This window comes from Emys orbicularis, chromosome 8 (genome assembly GCF_028017835.1).
Source record: "Emys orbicularis isolate rEmyOrb1 chromosome 8, rEmyOrb1.hap1, whole genome shotgun sequence".
Classification (NCBI taxonomy): domain Eukaryota; kingdom Metazoa; phylum Chordata; order Testudines; family Emydidae; genus Emys; species Emys orbicularis.
Genome location: NC_088690.1, coordinates 6,207,741 through 6,233,001, shown reverse-complemented (window position 1 = coordinate 6,233,001; position 25,261 = coordinate 6,207,741). Strand labels below are relative to the sequence as shown.

General features: G+C 46.5%; 1 protein-coding gene across 1 annotated transcript in view; it reads right to left on the bottom strand.

The window, feature by feature from the left end:
• LOC135882985 (cytochrome P450 4B1-like) overlaps positions 1-23,851 on the bottom strand; it is a 43,865-nt gene extending 20,014 nt beyond the window's left edge. The window contains exons 1-7 of the mRNA XM_065410009.1: positions 23,642-23,851; positions 13,904-14,048; positions 10,127-10,171; positions 7,741-7,868; positions 4,105-4,229; positions 3,426-3,577; positions 1,455-1,561 (exon numbers count right to left, since the gene is read on the bottom strand). Coding sequence (XP_065266081.1) covers positions 1,455-1,561; positions 3,426-3,577; positions 4,105-4,229; positions 7,741-7,868; positions 10,127-10,171; positions 13,904-14,048; positions 23,642-23,851 — 912 coding nt within the window. The remainder of the gene's footprint in view (positions 1-1,454; positions 1,562-3,425; positions 3,578-4,104; positions 4,230-7,740; positions 7,869-10,126; positions 10,172-13,903; positions 14,049-23,641) is intronic.
• Positions 23,852-25,261: the final 1,410 nt, after the last annotated feature.

The window sequence follows — 25,261 nt, the reverse complement described above, 5'->3', positions numbered from 1 at the left end:
CATATTCATAAACGATCTGGAAAAAGGGGTAAACAGTGAGGTGGCAAAATTTCCAGATGATACAAAACTACTCAAGATAGTTAAGTCCCAGGCAGACTGTGATGCGCTACAAAAGGATCTCACAAAACTGGGTGACTGGGCAACAAAATGGCAGATGAAATTTAATGTTGATAAATGCAAAGTAATGCACACTGGAAAACATAATCCTAACTATACGTATACAATGATGGGGTCTAAATTAGCTGTTACCACTCAAGAAAGAATCTTGGAGTCATTGTGGATAGTTCTCTGAAATCATCCACTCAATGTGCAGCGGCAGTCAAAAAAGCGAACAGAATGTTGGGAATCATCAAGAAAGGGATAGATAATAAGACAGAAAATATCATATTGCCTCTATATAAATCCATGGTACGCCCACACCTGGAATACTGCGTGCAGATGTGGTCACCCCATCTCAAAAAAGATATATTGGAATTGGAAAAGATTCAGAAAAGGGCAACAAAAATGATTAGGGGTATAGAATGGCTTCCGTATGAGGAGAGATTAATAAGACTGGGACTTTTTAGCTTGGAAAAGAGGCGACTACAGGGGGATATGATAGAGGTCTATAAAGTCATGAGTGGTATAGAGAAAGTAAATAAGGAAGTGTTATTTACTCCTTCTCATAATACAAGAACAAGGGGCCACCAAATGAAATTAATAGGTAGCGGGTTTAAAACGAGCACAAGAATGTATTTTTTCACACAACGCACTGTCAACCTCTGGAACTCCTTGCCAGAGGGTGTTGTGAAGGCCAATACTATAACGGGGTTCAAAAGGGAGCTAAATAGATTAGTGGAAGATAGGTTCATCAATGGCTATTAGCCAGGATGGGCAGGAATGGTATCTCTACCCTCTGTTTGCTAGAAACTGGAATTGGATGAAAGGGCATGGATCACTTGATGATAACCTGTCTGTTCATTCCCTTTGGGGCACCTGCCATTGACCACTGTCAGAGGACAGGATACTGGGCTTGATGGACCTTTGGTCTGACCCAGTATGGCCGTTCTTATGTTTCTTATGTGTCAACTATGCATGTTTTGGTTGATGACATACATATGATCTGGCAAAAGCAGAAAGTATATGAGAACGTGATACAAGCATCATGCACTTTATCATCAGGAATAGGACAAGGGACCACCATTCAAAAATAGGGAATTCCTGGACTATGCTAAAATATGTGAATTTGAAGCCATAGATACCTATAAACAAAGGAAGTTGACGGATGTGGAGTCCTTAAAGAACTTGCTCCAGAAATTAACTGATGCCAGAGAAAATTCACTTTTAGACCAACCCAGCTAGGGAACTACACTGCTACAAAGTGGAAAAATCAATGTGAGAATTTTTTTGTCTAACAGACATACACACACTCATTTACTAGATATGAGAAATAACCAAGGTTCTTCTGTACCTACCTTGGCACACAAAAGAATATCCAGGAAGTCCAGGTGTCTCTTCTTCTGAATCTTTTCAAGTTCTCGCTCGTCTTTGAGGGATTTCTTCCTCTCCTTTATCACTTTATCTGTTTCAGAAAAAGAATAATAAAAATATATATTTCAAGACTCTGAATTTCTCTGTTAGCTCTACCAACAGAGTGAAGGACCATCATTCAACATGTGAGGGGTTTCTGGCCCCATCATCCTCCATGTTGATGATGATAGGATTCACTCTGTGTGCCATAGGATGCAGGGCAGAAGGGCAGAAGCAGAGGCCTGTTAGAAAGACTCTACTCGGTGCTTTCTTGTATCCGTATGTGGGGGGAAATGGGATTTCTCTCATTCCATTACCCAATTGGCTGCACAGTTATTTCTCACTAAATTTGAGTTTGCATAATTCGAATTTAGAGGAAGGTAAGTCCTCAAATCCAGCCCAGATAGGTAATGACTGCAAGGTGCAATCAGATGTCCACCTCACATAACACCTTTGATGGCAGCCTTATCAAAGAAGCCAAGGGTCATAGAATCATAGAATCATAGAATATCAGGGTTGGAAGGGACCTCAAGAGGTCATCTAGTCCAACCCCCTGCTCAAAGCAGGACCAATTCCCAACTAAATCATCCCAGCCAGGGCTTTGTCAAGCCGGGCCTTAAAAACCTCCAAGGAAGGAGACTCCACCACCTCCCTAGGTAACGCATTCCAGTGCTTCACCACCCTCCTAGTGAAATAGTGTTTCCTAATATCCAACCTGGACCTCCCCCACTGCAACTTGAGACCATTGCTCCTTGTTCTGTCATCTGCCACCACTGAGAACAGCCGAACTCCATCCTCTTTGGAACCTCCCTTCAGGTAGTTGAAGGCTGCTATCAAATCCCCCCTCATTCTTCTCTTCTGGAGACTAAACAATCCCAGTTCCCTCAGCCTCTCCTCATAAGTCATGTGCTCCAGACCCCTAATCATTTTTGTTGCCCTCCGCTGGACTCTTTCCAATTTTTCCACATCCTTCTTGTAGTGTGGGGCCCAAAATTGAACACAGTATTCCAGATGAGGCCTCACCAATGTCGAATAAAGGGGAACGATCACGTTCCTCGATCTGCTGGCAATGCCCCTACTTATACAGCCCAAAATGCCGTTAGCCTTCTTGGCAACAAGAGCACACTGTTGACTCATATCCAGCTTCTCGTCCACTGTGACCCCTAGGTCCTTTTCTGCAGAACTGCTACCTAGCCATTCGGTCCCTAGTCTGTAGCAGTGCATGGGATTCTTCCGTCCTAAGTGCAGGACTCTGCACTTATCCTTGTTGAACCTCATCAGGTTTTTTTTGGCCCAATCCTCTAATTTGTCTAGGTCCCTCTGTATCCGATCCCTACCCTCTAGTGTATCTACCACGCCTCCTAGTTTAGTGTCATCTGCAAACTTGCTGAGAGTGCAGTCCACACCATCCTCCAGATCATTAATAAAGATATTAAACAAAACCGGCCCCAGGACCGACCCTTGGGGCACTCCGCTTGAAACCGGCTGCCAACTAGACATGGAGCCATTGATCACTACCCGTTGAGCCCGACGATCTAGCCAGCTTTCTATCCACCTTACAGTCCATTCATCCAGCCCATATTTCTTTAACTTGGCGGCAAGAATACTGTGGGATGAAGGTCCATGAAGAGTGCACCTCCCTCTCACCTCTAAAAGTGGACTCCTCAGGATAGGAGTGAGGCACATTGGCAGAACAATATGTGGGAAGCTTGCACAGCTATACAATGTCTATAGATCAATAGAAGACTTTGCTGCTATACTGAGAGTCATAGAGACCAAGGCAACAATCTGGCTTCTGTTGAAGTCAACTGATCGCTTCTCACTGGCTTCAGCGGGAGTTAGATTTTCTCTAAAGAACTTTTAGCCCTTCCCCCTAAGTTTCAGAGAAAGACAGTGACAAGAACTTTGGGAAATACCTGTTTGGAGATGCACCATTTCACAGGCCTTCTGGAAGCGACGTCCATCACGACTGAGCCAATAGATGAAATCAATTTGATATGGGAGGTACCAGATCCTGTAATTTATCTGATAGGTGATTTCAAAGACAGATTTGATGTAGGAATTCTCCCTGAAAGAAAAGTTTATGGAAGGATTTAAATGGCATTTAGCAAAGTATACAACTTTTCTGCCTGTGGTAGAGATGTAACATAGTCACCATTAATCCCAAAGTTGCAATATCCTATACCTAAACAGTGAATTAGTGGCAGCAATATATCCAGATAACATTCCATAAAGCTCCCAGTTAGAGCTGGGAGAATAACTGATGTTTTGGGTTGAAGGCAGTTCTAAAAAATAAAATAAAAAAATCAGTTTGGGTTGAACTGAAGCCAAAACTTTTCAGTGAATCAAAAAAGTCTATTTTCTAGAGGCGGATTCAAACCAGAGTCTCAGATATCTTAACCACTGGGCTAAAGATTATAAAGGGCATGGGAGGAGGGGTATCGCAAAAGCACCACATCGCCCCCTTCTCCTCCAGCTGTTTTGTGACTATTTGTGTCAAATTCGCAAATAGTTTTGAGTCAACCAAAACTGCATTTTTTGGCAAATAAATTATTTGTCCAAAAAATGTTGCCCAGGTCTACCCCTTGTACTGACCTGTCAATCTGGCAGTTGCTCTCATGACTAAAGGCACATTTTAAGATGCTGTCAAGAGTCATCAAGCTGACATGTCCAAAGAGCTCCACCGACTTCTCCTGGGTGATCAGATGTTCCCATTTATCCTAATGCAGGAAGGAGACGGAAATGAGATGGGACAGAAGTGCTTTGCTAGTTGCTACAGCAACAAGGTGAATGAGGTAATAGCTTTCATTGGACCAACTTCCATGGTGAGAGAGACAAGTTTTCGAGCTTACACGGAGCTGTCGATATACCTAACATCACAGGAGAGTGGGTTGTTGACCCCCTCAGATGGCTGATTGGTATAATGATTGGAGAAAGTAAATAAGGAAGCGTTATTTACTCCTTCTCATAACACAAGAACTAGGGGGTCACCAAATGAAATTAATAGGGAGCAGTTTAAAACAAGCAAAAGGAAGAATTTTTTCACACAACGCAGTCAACCTGTGGAACTCGTTTCCAGGAGATGGTGTGAAGGCCAAGATTATAACAGGATTCAAAAAAGAACTAGGTAAGTTCATGAAGGATAGGTCCATCAATAGCTGTTGGCCAGGATGGGCAGGGATGGTGTACTAGCCTATGTTTGCCAGAAGCTGGGAACGGGTGACACGGGATGGATCACTTGATGTTCTTCTTATGTTAACCTTACCACCTACCAGCTCCAAGAGGAAGACAGAAGAGAGCTCACACACCACCACCACCTTCCCCTCCGCTTCCCAGTTAAAGGATCAAGAGAACTAGTATTGCCAACACTCATGAATTTATTATGAGTATCATGATATTTGGTGTTTCTCTTAAAGCCCCAGCTCCTGGAGTCATGCGAATACATGAAAATCTCAGCTTTCATTTTTAAACAAGAAAGCTTCTAGCCCTCATGATTGCAGAGAAAGGCTTGAAAATGTGACCCAAGTGCACTCGAAAGAGTTGAGAGACCAGAGGGCAAATAAAAAGAACCCAGTTTACCAATGGCTGGAAGCTAAAGCCAAACAAATTCAGATTAGAACTAAGACACACATTTTTAACAGTGATAGTGATTAACCCTAGGAACAAACTACCAAGGGAAATGGTGCCTTCTCCATCTCTTGATGTTTTCAGATCCAGACCCAGTGCCTTTCTGGAAGAGATGCTTTAGCTAAATACAAATTACAGGGCTTGAGAAATGGGGTGAAATTCTATGGCCTGTTTTCTACAGGAGGTCAGATTAAGTGATCTAATGGTGCCTTCTGGCCGTGGATTCATTCAAAGATTCACAGCGTTTATTATTATTATTTATTATTGTTTTAATCTCATGAGTTTTAATCCAATCTCATGATTTTGACGGGCCTGAATCCTGGGGGTTAATAGTACCAGGATACAAAATGGCCCTGTGAACTCCTTTTGCCCCTCCTGATTACTCTTGAGGGTGAGGTGGGGGGAATTTAGCAGAGGAGCTGTGACTGCGTGTATCAACCCCGCATTGGTGACAAACTGCTTTGTGTCCAAGAGGACACGCCCCCTCGCCCTTGCTGGGCACACTCCCAGTGGAGGGAGCATATAAAAGGAAACAGCTCAGCCCAGTCTGGGCTGTCTGAGGAGGAAAGCGGACATGCACTGCAGGCTTCTGCTGAGAAGCCAACGGGACTACAAACCGCCAAGGCTGAGAATCCTGACTATACCACAGGAGCCCAGTTCACCGTAGGGACTGACGGGGATGATGCACTGCAACCAGCGGAAGAGATACCAGAGTAAGGACTAAGGGTAGGAAGCGATCCGGGGGACATGCTTGGTGATATGGAGACCTGAACCCTGCAACGGGGTAACGGGTTTTGAAGGGCCTGGTTCAGATCATGGTGGAGTAGGGTGGGCCCGGGTTCCCCTTCCTTCCCTGCACTTGCCACTGGGCCATACCACTGCCAGAGAGGGCAGCTCCTTGGTCTATTGCCGCTAGGCGCTACCACAGCCCTCTGGACTCCTGTCACTAGGCACGGCTACCTCCAGAAAGAGGGCGACTCCTGAGACTCTCACTACTTATTCCTACTAGAAAAGACACCCTCTTAGATTCCCACTGCCGGGGCACTGCTGCCCTGAAGCCAAGCGGCACGTTGGACCCCTGCTGGCCCCACTGACAAGAGGAGAATGTAGGGCCCAATGGAAGTGAATTGGGGGAGAATGGAAGGGGGAAGAGGAAGAAATGGAGGAGGACAGAGGGCACATTTATACGGAAGAAGGCAGGAAAAAGTTATTCATAAGGGGAAACGGAAAAACTAAGGCAAAGGCGAGCAGACAGAAAGGGAAGAGTGAGAACAAAAAACTCAGGTATTAATCAAACAGTTCAAAATAACGGCCACAAAAATGACTTGAGCGCTGGAAAACAAGCTTTCCAATGTGAGACCTAAGGAGCTCAGCCCACTCAGCTTATCAAAGAGAGGGCTGAGAGGCGACTTAATGCTGTGAATCGGTACTTATGCGAGGGAAAGATATCTGATGGTGTGGGGCTCTTCAGCTTTGCTGATGAAGGCGTAACAAGACCCGGGAGCTGAAAATTGAAGCTAGGTGATTTCCTAAACACTGGAACAGCTTATCCGTGTTGGGGGTGGACTTGCCATCACTTGGAACCTCTGTGTGCAATGGGGTCAAATGGATGTTCGTAGCAGTCCCTTCTGGCTTTGGGATCTGTGAATCTTTGGGTCCCCCGTTCATCTCCTTTCTTCACTGGCCATGGGGAGAACAGAATCGCCTGCATTGCCCTCAACATGCTCATAACACTTGCATCTCTGTATTAAGAGAATGACTATAATCAAATCGGATGCTTCAGGGCTTCAGTCATTTGCCTGCTGGGGTCAGGAAGGAATATTTTTCCTGGTACACAATTGGCCAGATGAATACTGAGGGGTTTTCCCACATTTCTCTGAAACGTCAGAGATTGGCCACCGCTTGGCACAGGACATTGGACAGGGTGGACCAGTGCTCTGAGGTGGTACATGGTACAGAGAATCCTCTTTCGAGATGCCTGGCTGGTTTGACTCTCTCCTGCATTCAGAGTCATATTGACGGACAGGTTTGGAGTTGGGAGGGAATTTTCCCCCAGAGTACATTGGAAGGGGCCTGCGAGGGGGGTTCACATTTGTCTGCAGCATGGAGCCAGTGCACTCCCCTGATCCTAGGTCTGGTTTGACCTATAGACTCAGGGCTGCTCTAACTTGCTTTCAACTGCAACATATCCCAAGGAACTACACTAGCAGCAGGGGACTGCTGGAGCACGGATGCTCTCTGGAAAACCCCCTCTGGTCACCCCCACTTCCATGCTGGGGTTTAAAGTGTGTGTGTTGGGAGGATGATGTAGGGCTCGCTATATTAGCTCTCTAGTGATTTATACTTGTTCAAAGTGAGTGCAAAGAGGATGTAAAATGTTACCACCATTGTGAGTGAGTGGAGAATTCTGATCTGGTAACGTGTAAATTATGTCATAGCACTCAAGACAGCAGTGAATCACCCCATCTGTCCTTCAAATAATACATCATGCAGGCAGAGAATCCAAGAGAACAGCGAAGAAACGGCAAGAGAAGCTTTGCCTTTAGCATAAAAGTTGGAAAAGAACCAAGTACAGGTGATGACAATAGCAACGGCAGTTCCTACCAGCATCACTTGTGTAGACTTGGTGATCAATGACACATAAGGTTTCAAAACCCCGTAGTGAAATCCAGGAGTCAGCAGTTTACGATGCTGGAACCACTTTCGTCCTTGTAATGTCAGTAATCCTTTCCCTGGAGAAACAAAGGCAACAAAGATCAGATGATTTCAGTCACTAGAGAAGGAAGCTGCTCAGAAAAGTGGTAAGTATGTTTTTGGAGGGTGCGGGGGGAGGAATAATTTAGTTTTTTCTACATGCCTTGCAAAAATATTCAAAATCTTTTGATTTATTTTGAAGAAAAAATGGAAACATAATGGGAAAATGTTTGCTTTTCCAAAACCTTTTTTTTGGTTTTTGGAGATTTAATGTTTTTCCCCATTTCCCCTCTTTTTTTTTTTTTTTTTAGTGAAAAGAGGGGCATGCAGAAAAAAACTGAAAGAAAAGGGGGGAGACAACCAAAACCCCTACAATTAAAAAAGGAGTAGGTTTCCAGTTTTGAAAAATGAAATGCTTTTGGTTTGGGGGCATTGTCAAAAATTCAGAAAATTTGAAGAAAACCCACATATATATCCACAAACATTTTCATTTAAGAAAGGCCTTTTTCTCATTGAAAAAAGTTCCAAATTAAAAAATTCAGCCTGTCAACACAATCTGATCATTTCTGTATCAATGCCTTAGCCTCGAGTAATTTGGGTCCACGATCAACAGTATTACTAGCTATGCAGTTCAAGTTTAGGGAATGCTGCGCATCTGGTATTTCTGGCTCAACCGGAAGAAAGTACCAGAATCTAATGAGGTAGTTTCTTCTTGCAAAATCTCCAGCCTGACTTTTTTCTAAGTGCAAGAGGTTCAGATAAGCAGCATCTGAATGTGTCTCCAAACCAAACCTCCGCGTCTCTCCCCCACCCTCACCCCCACTCATTACATTTTATCCTGTTTGCTAGTTTCAAGGTAAATATCTTACAAAATCTCATTTCACGTGAATATTTATTTCCAAGGTGGAAAGGTAACTGGGTTTGCCCATCACTACCCTATTACAGGCTTCCCCCTGGTACCATTAGCCTATTGTAAGACTGCAGTCACCCTCTTCGTAATAGAGAGCGGAGAGACCTGAGGGGAGCAAGAAGATTCCTTCGGGGTGAGGACAAAGCCTGTGGGTGGAGGGTGGGGGTAAGACACACGACTGGAGCAAGCTTCTGTGGTTGACCCTGATACAAGAGCAGGAACTTGGCCTCTTGGGGAGAAACCCTGGGAGCAGCTGATTGTTACAAAGAACTGAAGAAGGGACTGAAGGCAGGAAGGAGTCCAGGGAGGCAGCAGCACGGTGTCTGAGGGAGCAGATCTAGGCTGCTTATCCCAGGGTTCCTGGCCTGGAACCCAGTGTAGATGGTGGATCTGGGTTCCCCTACTAGCCACTGGGAAGGTGGCTTGAAGCCCCTGACATAAGGGGATCAGGATGATTTAAGGCCCTGGGAAAGGAGAATAAGGAGTGGACATTGAGGCTGAGATTTGGGACCGAGGACCAGACGTAAGAACTTCAATTTGTTGGGCTGGTCTACACTAGAGGGGGGGATCGATCTAAGATACGCAACTTCAGCTACGTGAATAGCGTAGCTGAAGTCGACGTATCTTAGATTGATTTACCTCGGGTCCTCACGGCGCGGGATCGACGGCCGCGGCTCCCCCATCGATTCCGCTACCGCCTCTCACTCTGGTGGAGTTCCGGAGTCGACGGGGAGCGCGTTCGGGGATCGATATATCGCGTCTAGACGGGATGCGATAAATCGATCCCCAATAGATCGATTACTACCCGCCAATCCCCAGAAGTGGTGTGACCAAACCATGACCTGGCTAGCAGGCTGAGTGGCAAGAAGAGGCAGATCGCCTCTGGGCCAGAGTGACTGTCACTAGAGAGGAAATTGCTGCAGTGAATCAGCTCCTCAGCTCCGTCGAAATATTTTTAATGTTTAATACACCGTGTAGCTTTTCAAATGGAAATGAATTCAAGAATGCAAGTCTTTAAAATCACAGACAACGTAAACACTTCAGACAGCTGCTGAACAAACCATTGAGGCAGTACAGCAAAAGCAGGTAGAGCCAAATTTGGGCATGTTGTAATTCCACTCATTCGAACAGCTTCATCCCTTCTCACGCTCTGTTTGTATAGGGCCAGCACAATGGGGCCCCACGTTTGGTTGGCCCTGCCTTAGGCACTACTTTATAATCATGAATGGTAATAATAAGGGATGAAGTTGCCCCGGGAGGTTTTGTGTATTGAAACAATCTGAAACAGCCTTGCTTTGCAATCATGGAAACACAAGGGCTGATCCTCAGCTGGTGGAGTAGCTTCTCCATATCATTATTGATGGCTAAAAGCAAGAATATACTTACCAATCCATGGGAGTACGTAGTGATAGAAAATATTATCCTTGGGGTCTGCAAAATCGTGATTGGGAGAGAGAAAAACAGCTTTGTGTTAGTGGTTTGGTCCACACTGATTGATTACATTGGTCATTCATATCCCTAGACAGCCTGTCTACAGACCTATTGTGATGGGTATGGAGTTGCCTGTAATCTATGGGTTTGTCTAGATGGCGAGCTAGTGTGCAGTACGCTAAGGTGCTCCTAGCATGCCGCGCACTAACGGCCCATCTGGATGATGCAACCGTGTGCTAAAAGTTCCCTTGCACATATTGACCGGCTCTGCCCTGAGAACCGTTGTCGGTTTCGTTAGTGTGCAGCACGCTAACGCACTGTAGATTTACAGCCCAGCTTGCCAAGCGCTAACTCCCCATCTAGACAAGCCCTTCGACTACTATGGGCTCCATATGTTTGTCTGAACGTTGTTCAGGGAAACGACCCAGGAAGACAGACAGTAGTCCGCATAAGAGCTCACTAACGCACGCCTGGGACTCGTAACGGTGGTGATATGCTATCTCCATTCCCCAGGGCTGAATCAGCCTAGGAAGGGGGAGATGGGTTTAGCTGATGGTTAAAGGGGAGAAACTGCCCCCCAGACCTTAGGCTGCCTAGAGTGCCTACCAAGGCAAGGAAGGTAAGATGAACCTACGTGTAGGCCTTTTGTTGTTTTAGAAACCTTTTCCCTTGTCATACTGTGTTCCTACTGTTAGGACTACACAATACTTTGCTTAAGAAGGCTGTTTTGGATCTTCTATTCACTGCTGGCCACTAGATCCCAGAGGGAAGAACTGTAGGTCCCGAGTCCAGTAGGATCTGTTGGGATAAGCAGTTTGTACACAGGGTGCTACAGACTAGTACCCTGGTCTAAGAGTGGGAGAATCACAGGATTCTGCCCTAGAGGTGAAGGCTTGAAGCCACCTGAAAGGGGGTTCATTCAGAAGAGAGGACAGAGGTGCTTGAACTGTAACCCCTGTCGTTCCGTACATATAGAAAGGAATGTTGCTCCCCCTCTGTGCTTTGTCTCTGGGATATTAAAATAATGGGGGACGGCATATAATAAATAACTCAGCACAATGTGAAGTCTCTGCATGAAGAAGAGACACAGGACTACAATGACCAAGGATCCTGTACATCTAGAGCTGCCTGGGAACATTGTACAGGGTCAGCCTATATCGTTAAAATAAAAGGACCATTTGTACTAACACTGTGACACCTCGTCCCCCGCAACCTTCTCTCCCATCACAGTTCAGAATGGTTTATTGTCTCTGGATATGCTAAATATGATGATCCTAGCTACTGTGTTCTTTTTATGTAGCCCTATAGAAAATAGACATGCAGTGTGGGTACAAGTGCAGCATGCAAGTGTCCAAGTGTGCAAAAAAAAAACACTTTTCTATAACTGGGTAATTTGCCATTTTTGCCGCCTCACTGCTCAACCCTCTATAAACACATACATAAAATCATCCATCCCCACCTGTTACCTTCCCTAACTCTCCTAGTGTAATTCCTTTGGAGAGGGTGCTTCTGAAATGCTACACTGAGCATCTAGCGGACTTGCCCCTGAATCACAGCAGCAATTGGTGGCAGAGGAGACAGACTGGCTAGCAACACTACCAGAACCAGTCATAATAAGGCAGAACTCCGAGACGGCGTGTTTGGTTTTACTTTCGGGTTTTTTGGCTGTGTTTGGAGTGTAGCAGGGAGAGAAGCATCGCAGCTAGGGAGTCAAGTATCGGAGGGGTAGCGATGTTAGTCTGGATCTGTAAAAAGCGACAGAGAGTCCTGTGGCACCTTATAGACTGACAGACATATTGGAGCATGAGCTTTCGTGGGTGAATACATCTGACGAAGTGGGGATTCACCCACGAAAGCTCAGGCTCCAATACATCTGTTAGTCTATAAGGTGCCACAGGACTCTTGGTTGCTTTTTACAGCCTGGGAGGACCTTTCAGCCCTCCACATTCCTATCCCAGGGAGGATTTTACGGGATTTTTGGGACACTCAGTAATGTGCAGAGTCATGGTCAGGCTACCAAGAGCCAACCTACCTGCACACTGGAATCCAGACCAGAGAGCAACAAGGATGATCTGGCCATCCTTGGCAGGGCCGGCTCCAGGCACCAGCTGAGCAAGCTGGTGCTTGGGGCGGCAGATTGTTGGAGGCAGCATTCTGCCCAATCCTAGGGCGGTACGGTCGCTTTTTTGTTGTTGTTGTTGTTCTTGTTCCGCTCCAGCCGCCCTGTAGGGGGCGGCGGCGCAGAGAACCAGAGCGCCCTGCAGGGCAGTCCTCTTCCTTCCCTCCCCGCCGACCGGAGCGGAGCCCTCGTGGCAGGCGGCAGGAGGCGGCGCAGCGGGAGGGGCCGCGTGGCAGCGCCCCTGCTGTAGCCCTGGCCGCCCCCTTCTCTCTCTCTCTCTCTCTCTCTCCCGCCCGCTCCCTCCCCCTCCCCCCCCCAGCTGGTCCCCCTGCACCCACGCTCCGGCCGCACTGCAAGTTTTTTGTGTTTTTTTTTGCTTTGCCGTTCTGGCCGCCCCGTTTTTTTTTTTTTTTTTTTGCTTGGGGCAGCCAAAAAGCCAGAGCCGGCCCTGATCCTTGGGGTGGATACTTCATAAGAACATCCTTATTTATTTATTTTGCTGTTTTGTTTTAAGCCAGCCACCAACTTCAGTGTTGCAACACCAATCAAAGGATGAGCCTTAAATCACTATTTACCTAGGCAGGTGCTGGGCTCAAAGGGTGGCTTTTAGTGGCTATATACGTTGGAAGGTGTGGAGTTTATGTATTGTTGTTTTTATCTTTTATTATCCTGATCCCTTTTTCCTTTGTCCCTTAGCCTCAGTTCCCCATACCTAATCAACAGTTACTGTTTTATTACCTGGGAATTGTGATAGCTATTTTATTTTTGTGTGTACTCTAACTGACACTCCTCTTTATGATATTGTGTGTGAAATATATTCTGAAGGGACAAGCTCTCTGTGTTCTCTGCACTAGGAGGGGTTTCCTTGAGTGGAGGTATCAGGCACCCTTATAGGTGAACTCAAGACCCATAACAAATGTTCCCTCTAATTTTTCCCATGCGTGTGCAGAACGAATTTTGTTATGTGCCTCAATATGGAGGTGATGTGTGGTGGGGGTGGGGCCGAAGGGTTCAGAGTGTGGGAGGGGGCTCAGGGCTGGGGCAGAGGGTTGGGGTGCGGACAGGGGGGTGGTGAGGGCTCTGGCTCAGGGTGTGGGCTCTTGGGTGGGATCAGGAATGAGGGGGTTCAGGGTATGGGAGGAGGATCAGGGCTGGGGCAGAGAGTTGGGGTGTGGGAGGTCAGGGTTACGGCTGTTGGTGTGGGCTCTGGGGTGATGCCGGGATGAGGGGCTTGGAGTGCAGGCTGCCCTGGGGTTGCGGTGGGGAGAGAGGACTCCCCACAGCCCTCTCTCCCCACAGCAGCACCTGGGCTGTGGAGGAGATGTGTTTCTCCCTGTTGCGGCAGCTCCAGGGCTGGAGGAGGGGCGTCTCTCTCTGTCACAGCCCTGAGCGCCTGCGCGGTCCTTGATAGGCTGCTGCACGGCCGCACAGCTTAGAGGGAACTTAGCCCATAACCCCAAGGAGAAAAGGCAGAAGACTGCAGCCATACATCAGGGCTGAGGTTACACTTGCTTACTCAATTCCTGGCAGGCCTCAGAGCAGAATCACACCTTGGAGGACTTCGATAACAAGTGTGTTGTTCTCATTCAGAGGCAAAATGCACCACCTCTTACCTCCCCTGGCACATACAGCCTTAGCGTAATCAGCATCGTTGAGGGTCACAAACACTACAAATTTCCCAAACCACACGGGGAAGGCACGTGCGTACTTTTTACTCCATTCCAATACCTTGTCCAGATCCTTCCCTCTTCCGGTGAACTGCAACAATGATGGAGGGAAAAGAGGACAGAAGCAATAAGTCAGGCGTTTGCCAAAAATCTCTCTCCTGTAGAGTTCAAGACAACCTTTCCAGTGTCAGAAGAATGGATAACTATCACAGTGCAAATTCTAAAGTCTGTGATCCATCTGACCATGCTTGTTATGGTGCTATAAGAATCAGTGAATTCCATTATTTAATAATCCATTGCTGTGAAAGTGAGATGAACAAACATTTAAGCAAGCACAGTACACACACCTTCCTTCCCTACTACACTCCAGTATTAAGCTCCTCCATCTTCCACCCACAAAGTCTCACTTCAAAACTTAGCTCCCTTCATATTCCCTGTGGGAGTAGAACCAGCTTGAAGACCTTTGTTTTTGTCAGATTTACAATGTCATTTGATAGCAGTGGTTAGTAGCTTAATAAAAGAATTGTGCCTTACCGTAAGGGTTTAGCAAAAGCAACCAACCTCAGCCATGGGCTGGATAATGCAGCACTTGAAACTATGGTGCCTACAATAATAAGCGCATTAAAAATCTACAGCACCAAATAAAATAAGATGAGCCAATCTGATCCAGTTTGTCAACTTCTATGATGCATCCTCAGATTTTTTGTTAACACGTTTCAGATGCTTTAGGTTGTTCAATGATAGCTTCGTAACCTGAAAGGCGACCAGATGCCTTCCAAAGAGAAAGAAAACAAGTTCTAGCAGGCATCTGGTGTCACTTATACACAAGTGATATCATAGGTAGAACATGGCTGGAAATTTTGTCACAGGATATTTTCAAAGAACACTGACTTTTCAACCACACTGACTTTGGTTGAGGGTGGGAATTTGCTTAGTTTCTCTCCTTTTTTAAAAGTCTCCTCCCACACTGTCTTGTGCTTCTTACACTTCATCCACACCTCTGCCCTGATAGCTCCGTTAGGCTCCACCGCTCACTCCTGATTCTGTGCCTTCTCTTCTGCCATGCCTGCATTCTTGGCACGAGCACCCAGCTAATGTTCCTTATGTACCATCCTCCTCTTTCTTTCTTAAAACTTCTGAAGTGCCACCTACTCCAGGAGGTGTTATTGCTACAAGGGTCAAACTCAGCTCTGCTTGGTCTCTGTTGCGTCAGCTTATGCCATAGGATTTGATCCTGCTTCCTTAAAAGTCGGTGAGGAAAGGCACAGGGATTATTATTCTACAGCACCGTGTGCTTTTATGGTGCTATAAGAATCAGTGAATATCTAGATTACTAAATACTAGTAATGAATGACCTGTGCTGGTTGGGAACCTGCAATTCTGTTTTATGGGAAAATCTGTGAATTCAAAATTCATCTTTGTTCAGAATCAGAATGAAACACTGAATTTCAAAGTCTCCTGTGAAATGAAATGTTTGTGTGTGGGGGGGGGGAAATCATTTGGGGGTCCATTGAAACTTTCCATTTCAATAAAATCAAAACGGTATGTTTCAGTATTGATTTTTTGATTTTATATTTTTACATTTTAGTTGATGCTTATGTTTTGTTGTTCTATTTTACATTTTATTTTTACACATTTACATTATTTTATAAAATAATATAAAAATAAAATGTAAATACACCTCTACTCCTATATAACGCTGTCCTCGGGAGCCAAAAAATCTTACCGTGTTATAGGTGAAACAGCGTTATATCGAATTTGCTTTGATCCACTGGAGTGTGCAGCCCTGCCCCCCGGAGCACTGCTTTACTGCGTTATATCCGAATTCGTGTTATATCGGGTCACGTTATATCGGGGTAGAGGTGTATATACAAATAAAATATTTTTAAAAATTCAAAACAAAAAAGCTGTTTTGAAACAAATGCTTCATTTTGATTTTTTTGCCTAGACAAAAAATAGTCAAAATCGATATGTCTATGGAATGTTTAGATTTTGATGAATCAGATTTTGTGATAGATCTATGTTCCATCTGAAAATTTTCAGCCAGCTCTATTCATGACAAAGAGAAGACAAAAGTTACGTGTCTGATATGTGCCTATGCCAAGTCCCCCCATTACCACCCATTTTTACTCAGTTGTACTTTTCCGCTGACTTTTAACTTGGGCGGCTACTGTGATTTCTGAGGCCCCTACACTGTTGATCATAGGTGTCGTAATAGAGATACTCCATACCACCCTGCTTGATAAACTGGAACAAATCTCCCAAAAGGGAAAGGTTTCTTGTCCATAGGCATGTATTTTGGTTTTGTCAGACACAGAAAAATAAGGAAAATAATTTAAACTTCATCATATCTAGGGCCCTGAATTTGGAAAACTTCCTGGTTACTGAAACTTAAGTATGTGCTAAAATGCCTTCCCAATTCCAGACTACAAAAACCCTGTCACTGTAGTTAATCCACTTCCCTAAGAGGCGGTAGCTCGGTTGATAGAAGAATTCTTCCATTGGCTTAGCACTGTCTACACCAAGGATTAGGTTGTATTAACTATGTTGCTCAGGGGTGTGAATTTTTCACAACCCAAAATGATGTAACTGGATCGACCTAACGTTTTAGTGTGGACCTGCCCTTAGATTTAGAGGTGGCAGGAAAGCAAGGTCGAGAGGGGACAGGTAAAAAGCTTTGACGTTATTCCCCCTGTTTTTTCATTGATTTTTTCAAAATTTCCCAAGCAGCTATAGCAACGATTGGAAGATGGACACGATTTGTTTTTTTAATTTAAAATGTTACTGTGGTTATCTCATGTGTTGGTGTCAACATTTCAAAATCCTGACCAGCTCTAGCCAGAGAGACACTAAGGCTAGGTCTACACTACAGCGGGGGGTCGACCTAAGATACGCAACTTCAGCTACGTGAATAGCGTAGCTGAAGTAGCGTATTTTAGGTCGACTTACTTGGCTGTGAGGACGGCGGCAAGTCGACCACTGCCACGCCGCCGTCGACTCCGCTGCCACCTCTTGCCGCGGTGGATTTCCGAAGTCGACGGCAGAGCCATCGGGGATCGATTTTATCGCGTCTTCACTAGACGTGATAAGTCGATCCCCAATAGACCGATTGCTACCCGCCGATCCGGCGGGTAGTGAAGATGTGCCCTTAGGTCCATATCCACAAAGAAAACGTAGGCATTGCCAGGTTGAGTGGTGCAACACCTAACTCTTAAACCCCTAGCCACCCAGTGAAATCCACAAAAGCTGAGTTAGGTGACCAGGCTCCCGACGATGCATAGGGAGAGACAGCCCCTAAGAATGGGATTCACAAAAGCCACCATGCTAGGCAGGGAACCACCGTAGTCAGCCAATATCAGATGCGAAGGAGAGGGGTGTATTCTAAGCCCCAATATCAGATGCCAAGGAGATGGGTGCATCCTACACCCCACATCTCTCAGGGAGTTAGGCCCCTCAATCTTGGCTGGAGGGAGGCATGTATCTCTGTGAATCTTTCCTAGAGTCACAGGCCTACGCTACTTCTTCCAAGAATGGTGGTGTTCCATACCTAATTCTACAGAAAATGCCCCGTGGCAGGGGGAGAGAGGAGGAGGCTTCCCTTATAACCTGTAACCCCGTGGTTAGGAAACTCCCTCAGGATGTGGGGGACTGTGGTTCAATCCCCCCCTCTCCCAGATGAGGAGAAGGCATTTCAACAAGGGTTTCCCTCCTTCCCAGGTGAGGGCCCTAAGCATTGGACTCTAGGATGTTCTGATGTGGGGTCTCTCAATCTCTCCCATTGAAGCTGTTCCTCTGTGTGGCTATAGAATTAAATATGCATTGGGCCAGAGAGATAGTGAGAGTGACTGTATAACCTAGACGTTAGGGGTACTCACCTGAGAAATGGACAATCCATGCTCAAATCCCTTCTCCTCCTGAGGCTAGCCCGCAGGCCCTGCCCCTTCCTCCTGAGGCCCCACAGCCAGAGAAATCCTAGACCACCTGCTCCAGCCGCACTGGCCGCCCCCACCCCCCCAGTGTCAGGCCAAGCTACCAGCTCCCCCAGCCCCCGGCCGGCCCTCCCAGCCTCAGGCCAGCCCCAGCGCTGCACCAGGCCGCTGGCCCAACCCTACCCAGGCTGGTCCCAAGTGCCTGACCCCCCCTTACCAGGCCGGTGTGAGTTAAGGTTGCCAACTTTCTACTGGCACAAAACCAAACACCCTTGCCCCCTGCCCCTCTCCTCTGAGGCCCCGCCCATGCCCCTCCCCTTTTCATAGGCCCCACCCCCTGCTCACTCCATCCCCCTTCCCTCTGTCACTTGCTCTCCACCCTCACTCACTCGCTCATTTACACCGGGCTGGGCCAGAGGGGTGGGGTGCAGGAGGGGGTGAGAGCTCCGGCTGGGGGTGCAGGCTCCAGGGTGGGGCCAGAAATTAGGAGTTCAGAGTGTGGGAGGGGGCTCCAGGCTGAGGCAGTGGGTTGGGATGTGGGAAGGGGTGAGGGCTCCGGCTAGGGGTGCGGGCTCTGGGGTGGGGCTGGGGATTTGGGTGCAGGAGGGGGCTCCGGGCTAGACTGAGGGGTTCGGAGGATGGGAGGGGGATCAGGGCTGGGGCAGGGGGTTGGGGTATGGGGGGCCTCAGGGGTGCAGGCTCCCGCCAGTGCTTACCTCAAGCAGCTCCCAGAAGCAGTGACATGTCCCCCTTCTGGCTCCTACACGGAGTTCGCGCCAGGAGGCTCTGCACGCTGCCCCGTCCGCAGGTGCCGCCCCCGCACCTCCCATTGGCCATGGTTCCCGGCCAATGGGAGCTGTGGGGGCAATGCTTGGGTCGGGGGCAGCGTCCGGAGCCCCCTGGCTGCCCCTACGCATGGGAGCTGCAGGGGGGACACGCCGGCTGCTTCCCAGGCACTATGCAGTGCAGAGGCTAGCAGGCAGCCTGCCAGCTGGAGTTGAACTGCTGCTGGCTTCAGGGTAGGGGGGGAAGGAGGGGGAAGAAGAGGGGAGTGGAACATGGGCGGGGATTGAATCAGGGTCTCCCATATCCTGGGTGAATTCCCCAATCTCTGGGCTAATGGTTGTAAGAGAGGCTGCCTTTTCCTCCCCCCTCCCAGCTTTCATTGTGTGGAGTTAGTCATTCTGAGAGCACATCTACCCACTCAGGCCCTGCCGGTCTCTGCACTGGCTTTGAGTTTCAGACTGGGGCTTAGGCATGAGAGAGGCATCATAACCCTCGTGTGAGGGGTTGTGCAAATGCCAAGAGGCAGAACCTTAAACGCTGAGGGGTTTGAGTCAGTCCTTGGACACATGGAAACTTCCAAAGACTTATATTGAGATGTGTGAGACGGTGGGGGGTCTATCGAACATTCATAGGCCTTTGTATCAATACGTTTTATACGTGTTTGTGTGTTCCTGGCTTTCTGGCTGAGATTCTTTTGGAATCCGAACACACTAAGAGGTTATTAATGCCAAATCCTAATGCTGGTTATGCAGTTATCTGGCCTTTGAAGCTTCGCCCCTCCCCCCCCGGGCAAAGGTGAAGTAACTGGTTTTACTTGTTTCAGGATAGCTGGGAAACAAAGGCCCCACAAACCGTATAGAAGTGTCAGCTTAAACTGACAGAGGGCCCTCATTTGGATCCAACCAACTGCCAGGAACCTTTAACCAAGATGGCAACCCCTGCTCCAGGGTATGAAGCACTAGATCCTGCCAAGGTCTCCAGGTGCTAGGCGCACTTGGTAAGCTGAAGCAAGCGTATAGACTGTCAATTGTTTTGCACGTTTTCTCTGGAAGGCTTTTGTCCTTAAATATCTGTGATGGCTTCCTGGTCTCTGGTAAACCACTGTCATAGCCCTTGAAAGAGAGAGATCCAGACTGCAGGTGCTACAGGATAATGGCAGTGAACTGAAGGGGGACTGCATGCCTGAAACCATGGTCTGGAGGGACAGAGTCACAAGACTCTGCCTATAGAGAGGTGACAGCAGGACCCCTGAGACCTAAGCAGGGCCGTCCTTAGGCATAAGCAGCATCCAAGGCTGCGTAGGGCACCTGAAAATTTGGGGCACCCCTGGGTCTTAATGTCCACCCTCCCGTGTCTTCCTATTTCTGTTCTGACCCTTCCTGCAGGCTCCCACTGCTGGCTGCTGCAGCCTGGTGACTCTTACTCTGGAGAGGATCTAGTAACTTAAAAGTGAAAAAGCCTCCAGCCTGCCAGACCTATTAGCACAACACTGAAACTGTTAAAGAGCCATTCAAGTGGTAATGAACCCATTTAACAGGCATTTGCCAACCTCCAGGTATATCCTGTCAGTTTCTGAATTTACTGACCAAAACAGTTGTGCATGACTGTCATATTTACTCAGGACATGTCAGTCTACAGGACCTTAGTTTAAAATTTGCTTTAAAAATATTTCATTAGTGAGTTGGTGAATATTATAAAATCACATCTCTAAAAAATCCTTGCATAGATTTTTGGATGCACAATCATCTTTAGCCTTAAATGCTTGGATCTTCAGACATATGTTTTTTAAATAAATCCTTCAAAAGACCACCCTTATCTAAAATACACAATTTAATTTTAATTACTATAGGGGGGAAAAAACTTGCTTCCAAAGACTTTCTGTCCATCCCTTTACCACCCCCCACACTCCCATTGAAGAGAGCCCTTAAAGGGACAACACCCCTTTCCTTCCAGATAGTTGGACAAAGAGCTTCCCTTTCTTTACTTTTGACTATCTGATGAATTAGTTTTAAGAGAATCCTCCAGCAAAACCAGTACTTAGTAAGATATAAAATCCTTTGTTATGCCTAAAATCTTTGGAAACATTTTTTAAAGTTGGTGAAGTTTCATAAACATGTCTATTGTTATGGAGATCACACAAAATAAATGAGTGTTCCCTTTTTCTAAAAGCAATGAACATTGTTATGAACACACTAAACCTCTAAGACTGATTAATTTAAAATAATGTCTTTGTTTCAGTGAGTTAAATATGTAGTAATCTGGAATGATTACTTTATGAAGGCTTAAGAGTACATTTAAAATATAAAATCAGCTTAGAAATACTGATTAAGAAAAGGGAAAACAGAGAAAAGCTGCATCATGTATTCCATAATATTTAATGTTGTATTCAGCAAGACAAGTTTTTGCAAATAAATCTCTGACAAGCCTCAGGGCATATTAAAAAAACTGTGACTAACATATTTTATTCCCAAGTTTAGTGCTTTTAATGTCATTTGCTTCATTTGGGTTCAGGGATTTGGCTGGAAGGGGGTGAGCAAGGTGGGGGAGGAAAGAGAGGAGGGAGACAGTGAGAAGAGGGCGGGGCCTGGGCAGAGTGGGGCGGGGCCTGGGGTGGGGCAGGAGTGGAGTATGGGCAGGGCCACAGGCAGAAGAGGTGGGCTGGGGAGCTAACCTCCCCAAGCGGCAGCTTCGCCCACCGCCCATGACAGCAGGTAAGAGTGGGTTGGCTCCGGCACACCAAGCACGCACTGCAGTCTCTGTAGGCAGGGGCCGTATTCACAGAGCCGAATGCGCCAGCGCCGCGCATTCTGCGCGAGGGAGAGGGTACGGGGGTCTCTGTGGGGAACTGTGACTCTCTGCCACCGTGAGGCAGGCCGGGCGTCTCGGTATCCTTTGCTGCCTCGTCCTTCCGCCCTCCCTCCCCCGGGCTGCCGTTGGGCATAGGGACACCAGTTTAATAATACTGCCTAGGGCCCCATAAATCCTCAGGACAGCCCTGGACCTAAAGGGGGCATCCCTTGAGCACACAGGGGTCAGAGGTGGAGATGCCTGAAACTGTGCCAGCTGCCAGTGAAGATAAACTATCCTAGTGTGAAATAAAGAGAAGAAACAAAATGTAAAGCAACGACTGAAACCACAGGGTGGTGTCAATCTATTTGAGCTAAGCAGGATCTCTTACTGAGGGACAGATGCTCAGTTTTTGTTGTTTGAGCTGTTGTACAACACCCTGGCGAGGAAACTGGCTACTCGGTTGCCATTCAGTGTAACTAACTCACTTGCGTAACACAATATTCCAGCTGAAGTAATGGCCCACAATTCAGGAGTGAGTCATTTCGGCAGTTCTCTTTGTATCAGTTCAAGCCCCCCACGTCAAGTCCTTCCTACACCCGGTCAAGTGAGTTAGCAGAAGCGGCAGTGCAAAATGGCAAAGAACTTGCTGAGTTTTCTTTTTATAAGCCATGGTGGATTCAAGGGATCTAGCCCTAGCATTTTCAGGCTATTGCAACACACCCCAAGCTGCTTGATTAGGATTGCCAGGCCAGAGATTTGTGGGAAGAAGGACAAAATACTATGTTTACCATTTCATTTTTGTAGGAGGCTTCACACAAAGCAAGTCCCCTATCCCTTACCGTATCCCCTGTGCTCCACTCTGGTGGTAAGAGGGGGTAGGATTCTGATATAAGAAGGCAGCTGGGGATCCCCGAGTCTCAGAGGCTGGCATAGACACCTTTATGCCACATGCTTCTGACCCCCTGGGATAGAGGGTGTGCTGGGGTCAGTAAGGGGGTGACTGGAGTACACTGTGCTCCAGGAATCCTTTAAACCAGCCCCAAGACTGCTCTAAATTACACCAGAGTCTGAAACAGTCTCCTACTGTCCCCAGGATTAGGGAAGGAGAGATGCAGAAAGGTGATGTGATGCCACCTTTCCGTCAACTCAGTGCCACTGATAATCCAATCCCCAAAGTGGCCAATCTCTTGGGGACTAAATTATGCATTCCTTACTCACATTAGTAGTCTCACACTTACTCACATGAATAACCCTATTGACTTCAGTAAATATCTGACCTTCAATGTCTGTAAGCTAAGAACACAAGCATAGATTTGGACCTTATGTATCTGCAAAGAAATTACTGAATAGGAAGCATGCAAAATGAGCAAGGTTATTTATATACTTATAGATTATTTTCTACTGAAAGTTTAACCAGAGTTTCCCTGTCTCAAATCCCTCTTGCCCCCATCTGATTGTTTCTTCTGTGGCTACTTAAATGGAAAGCACACACTGTATAATGTATATGCTACACCATGTTATGTGTGAAACATAGACCTGAATGATATTAGCCTAGAGGCCAGGAAGGTGCAGTTGTTTCTCTAACTATTTCTCTTTTACTTCATATGAGCACTGTCATTGCCATAATAGATCAGATCAATGGGTCCATCTAGTCCAGTATCTTGTCTCCAACAGTGGCCAGTACTATCAGATTTAGAAGATGGTCCAAGATACCCTGCCAAAAACAGTTATGGAATAACTTGCCCACACAAATGGTTCTTTTCAAGCCCTCCTTAGCTACTGGTTGTCGTATGTCTCGAAACACGAGAATTTATAACCCTTCCAAACTCCTGGGGTAACTTTTTAAAAATCCATAACCATATAACCCTAATACTTCAGCATTTATAGAGCATAAATGTCTTCGGAGCATTGTACAATTATCAGTTTATCCACTCAACATCCAGTGATCAATGTAAACATTATTATTCCTCCTTTACCATGAGTAGGCAAGAGGTTAAGTGACTTCCCCACCCCTCCATTCTAGATAGCAACTTTATATTAGAGCTTGGATTATACCTCAGGAGGTCCTGGCTCCCAGACCTGTGTTCTAACCACTAGGAAGGCTGTCTATCTATAGACGGAAGCTGCTTTTGGTTTTTTGATTTGAGCTTTAAGTCTTCACCACCACCTCTTTCCTTACCTCATGGACGTTGCCAAAAAGCCAGTGGACTGGAGGGCCCGGAAAGCTCTTCAGTGCTTTGTTCAGCTCCCTTCTCCACTGATACAGCTTGATTGCTTTCAACACCATGTAGGTCAGACAAAGCACAATGGGCAGGTAAAAGATTCGAGAGACATCCTTATGCAGCCAGCACCAAATAGCGGTTATCAGTCTCACCACCACACAAGTCATCTTCCTGCTGTGTATGTCTTCTCCCCACCAGCAAATGCACCATCCAGTTACTCTTTATAGGTGTTCCAGCTGGCAGACTGATCCAATGATATCCAAAGAGGTAGAGTCACACAAGCAGCTGATCTGATGCCAACTTTACCGGGGGGAGGGAAGGACCAGAAGGAATGTGTTTAGGTGTTGCCCCACTTAGAATTGCAACACCTTAGGTATTGCTCTGCTCAAAATTACAATGCTTCATGGATTTAGGTTCTTTAATTTATGACTCCACAATAAGAAGCCTGGGCTGGGACACTTGGGGTTGATGTTGTTTTGCTGCCTCCCAGATGCCAAAGTAAATGCTGTTATAGCAAGTTAGGAGACATCCTATCTCTACCAATGATAGCCCACACAGGAATATGTGTCACTAGCCAACCGGAATTTGATAGAATCAAGAATCACTCAAGAGAACACTTCAACCTCCCTGGTCACTCAATTACAGACCTAAAAGTCACAATTCTCCAACAAAAAAACTTTAAAAACAGACTCCAACGAGAAACTGCAGAATTGGAATTAATTTGCAAACTGGACACCATTAAATTAGACTTGAATAAAGACTGGGAGTGGATGGGTCATTACACAAAGTAAAAACTATTTCCCCATGCTAATTTTTCCCCTACTGTTACTCACACCTTCTTGTCAACTGTTGGAAATGGGCCATTCTGATTATCACTACAAACGTTTTTTTCTCCTGCTGATAATAGCCTACCTTAATTTATTAGTCTCGTTATAGTGGGTATGGCAACACCCATTTTTCATGTTCTCTGTGTATATATATCTTCCTACTGTATTTTCCACTGCAAGCATCCGAAGAAGTGGGTTTTAGCCCACAAAAGCTTATGCCCAAATACATTTGTTAGTCTCTAAGGTGCCACAAGTACTCCTCGTTCTTTTTGCTGATACAGACTAACACGGCTACCACTCTGAAACCTTAAGAGAAGGTTAATGCATGAAGCATGTTATCCTACATCTGCCTGCTCCTGGGTTTCTTACACTTTCATCTGAACCATCTGGTCCTAACCACAGTTGGAGATGAGATACTGGACTAGATGGACCATAGGTCTGATTTAGACCATGTCTACACTTCCACTTATGCTGACAAAAACCACCCCTGAGCAACATAAGGTTTGCCGGCATAAGTGCTCGTGTGCATAGCACTATGTCAGTGGTTTTATTATGTCAAGGGGAGAGCTCTCTCCCATTGGCACAGAGGGGCTACATGAGCAATCTTACAGCGACGCAGCTGTATCAGTACAGCTGTGCCACTGTAAGCTCTCTAGTGTAGACATGACCTTAGTCTGAGAATTCTTTCTATTTCTGTGTGGATGATCATCCCAGAGAGTTTGCCAGAGTTGAGCATTAGAGAAAATATCT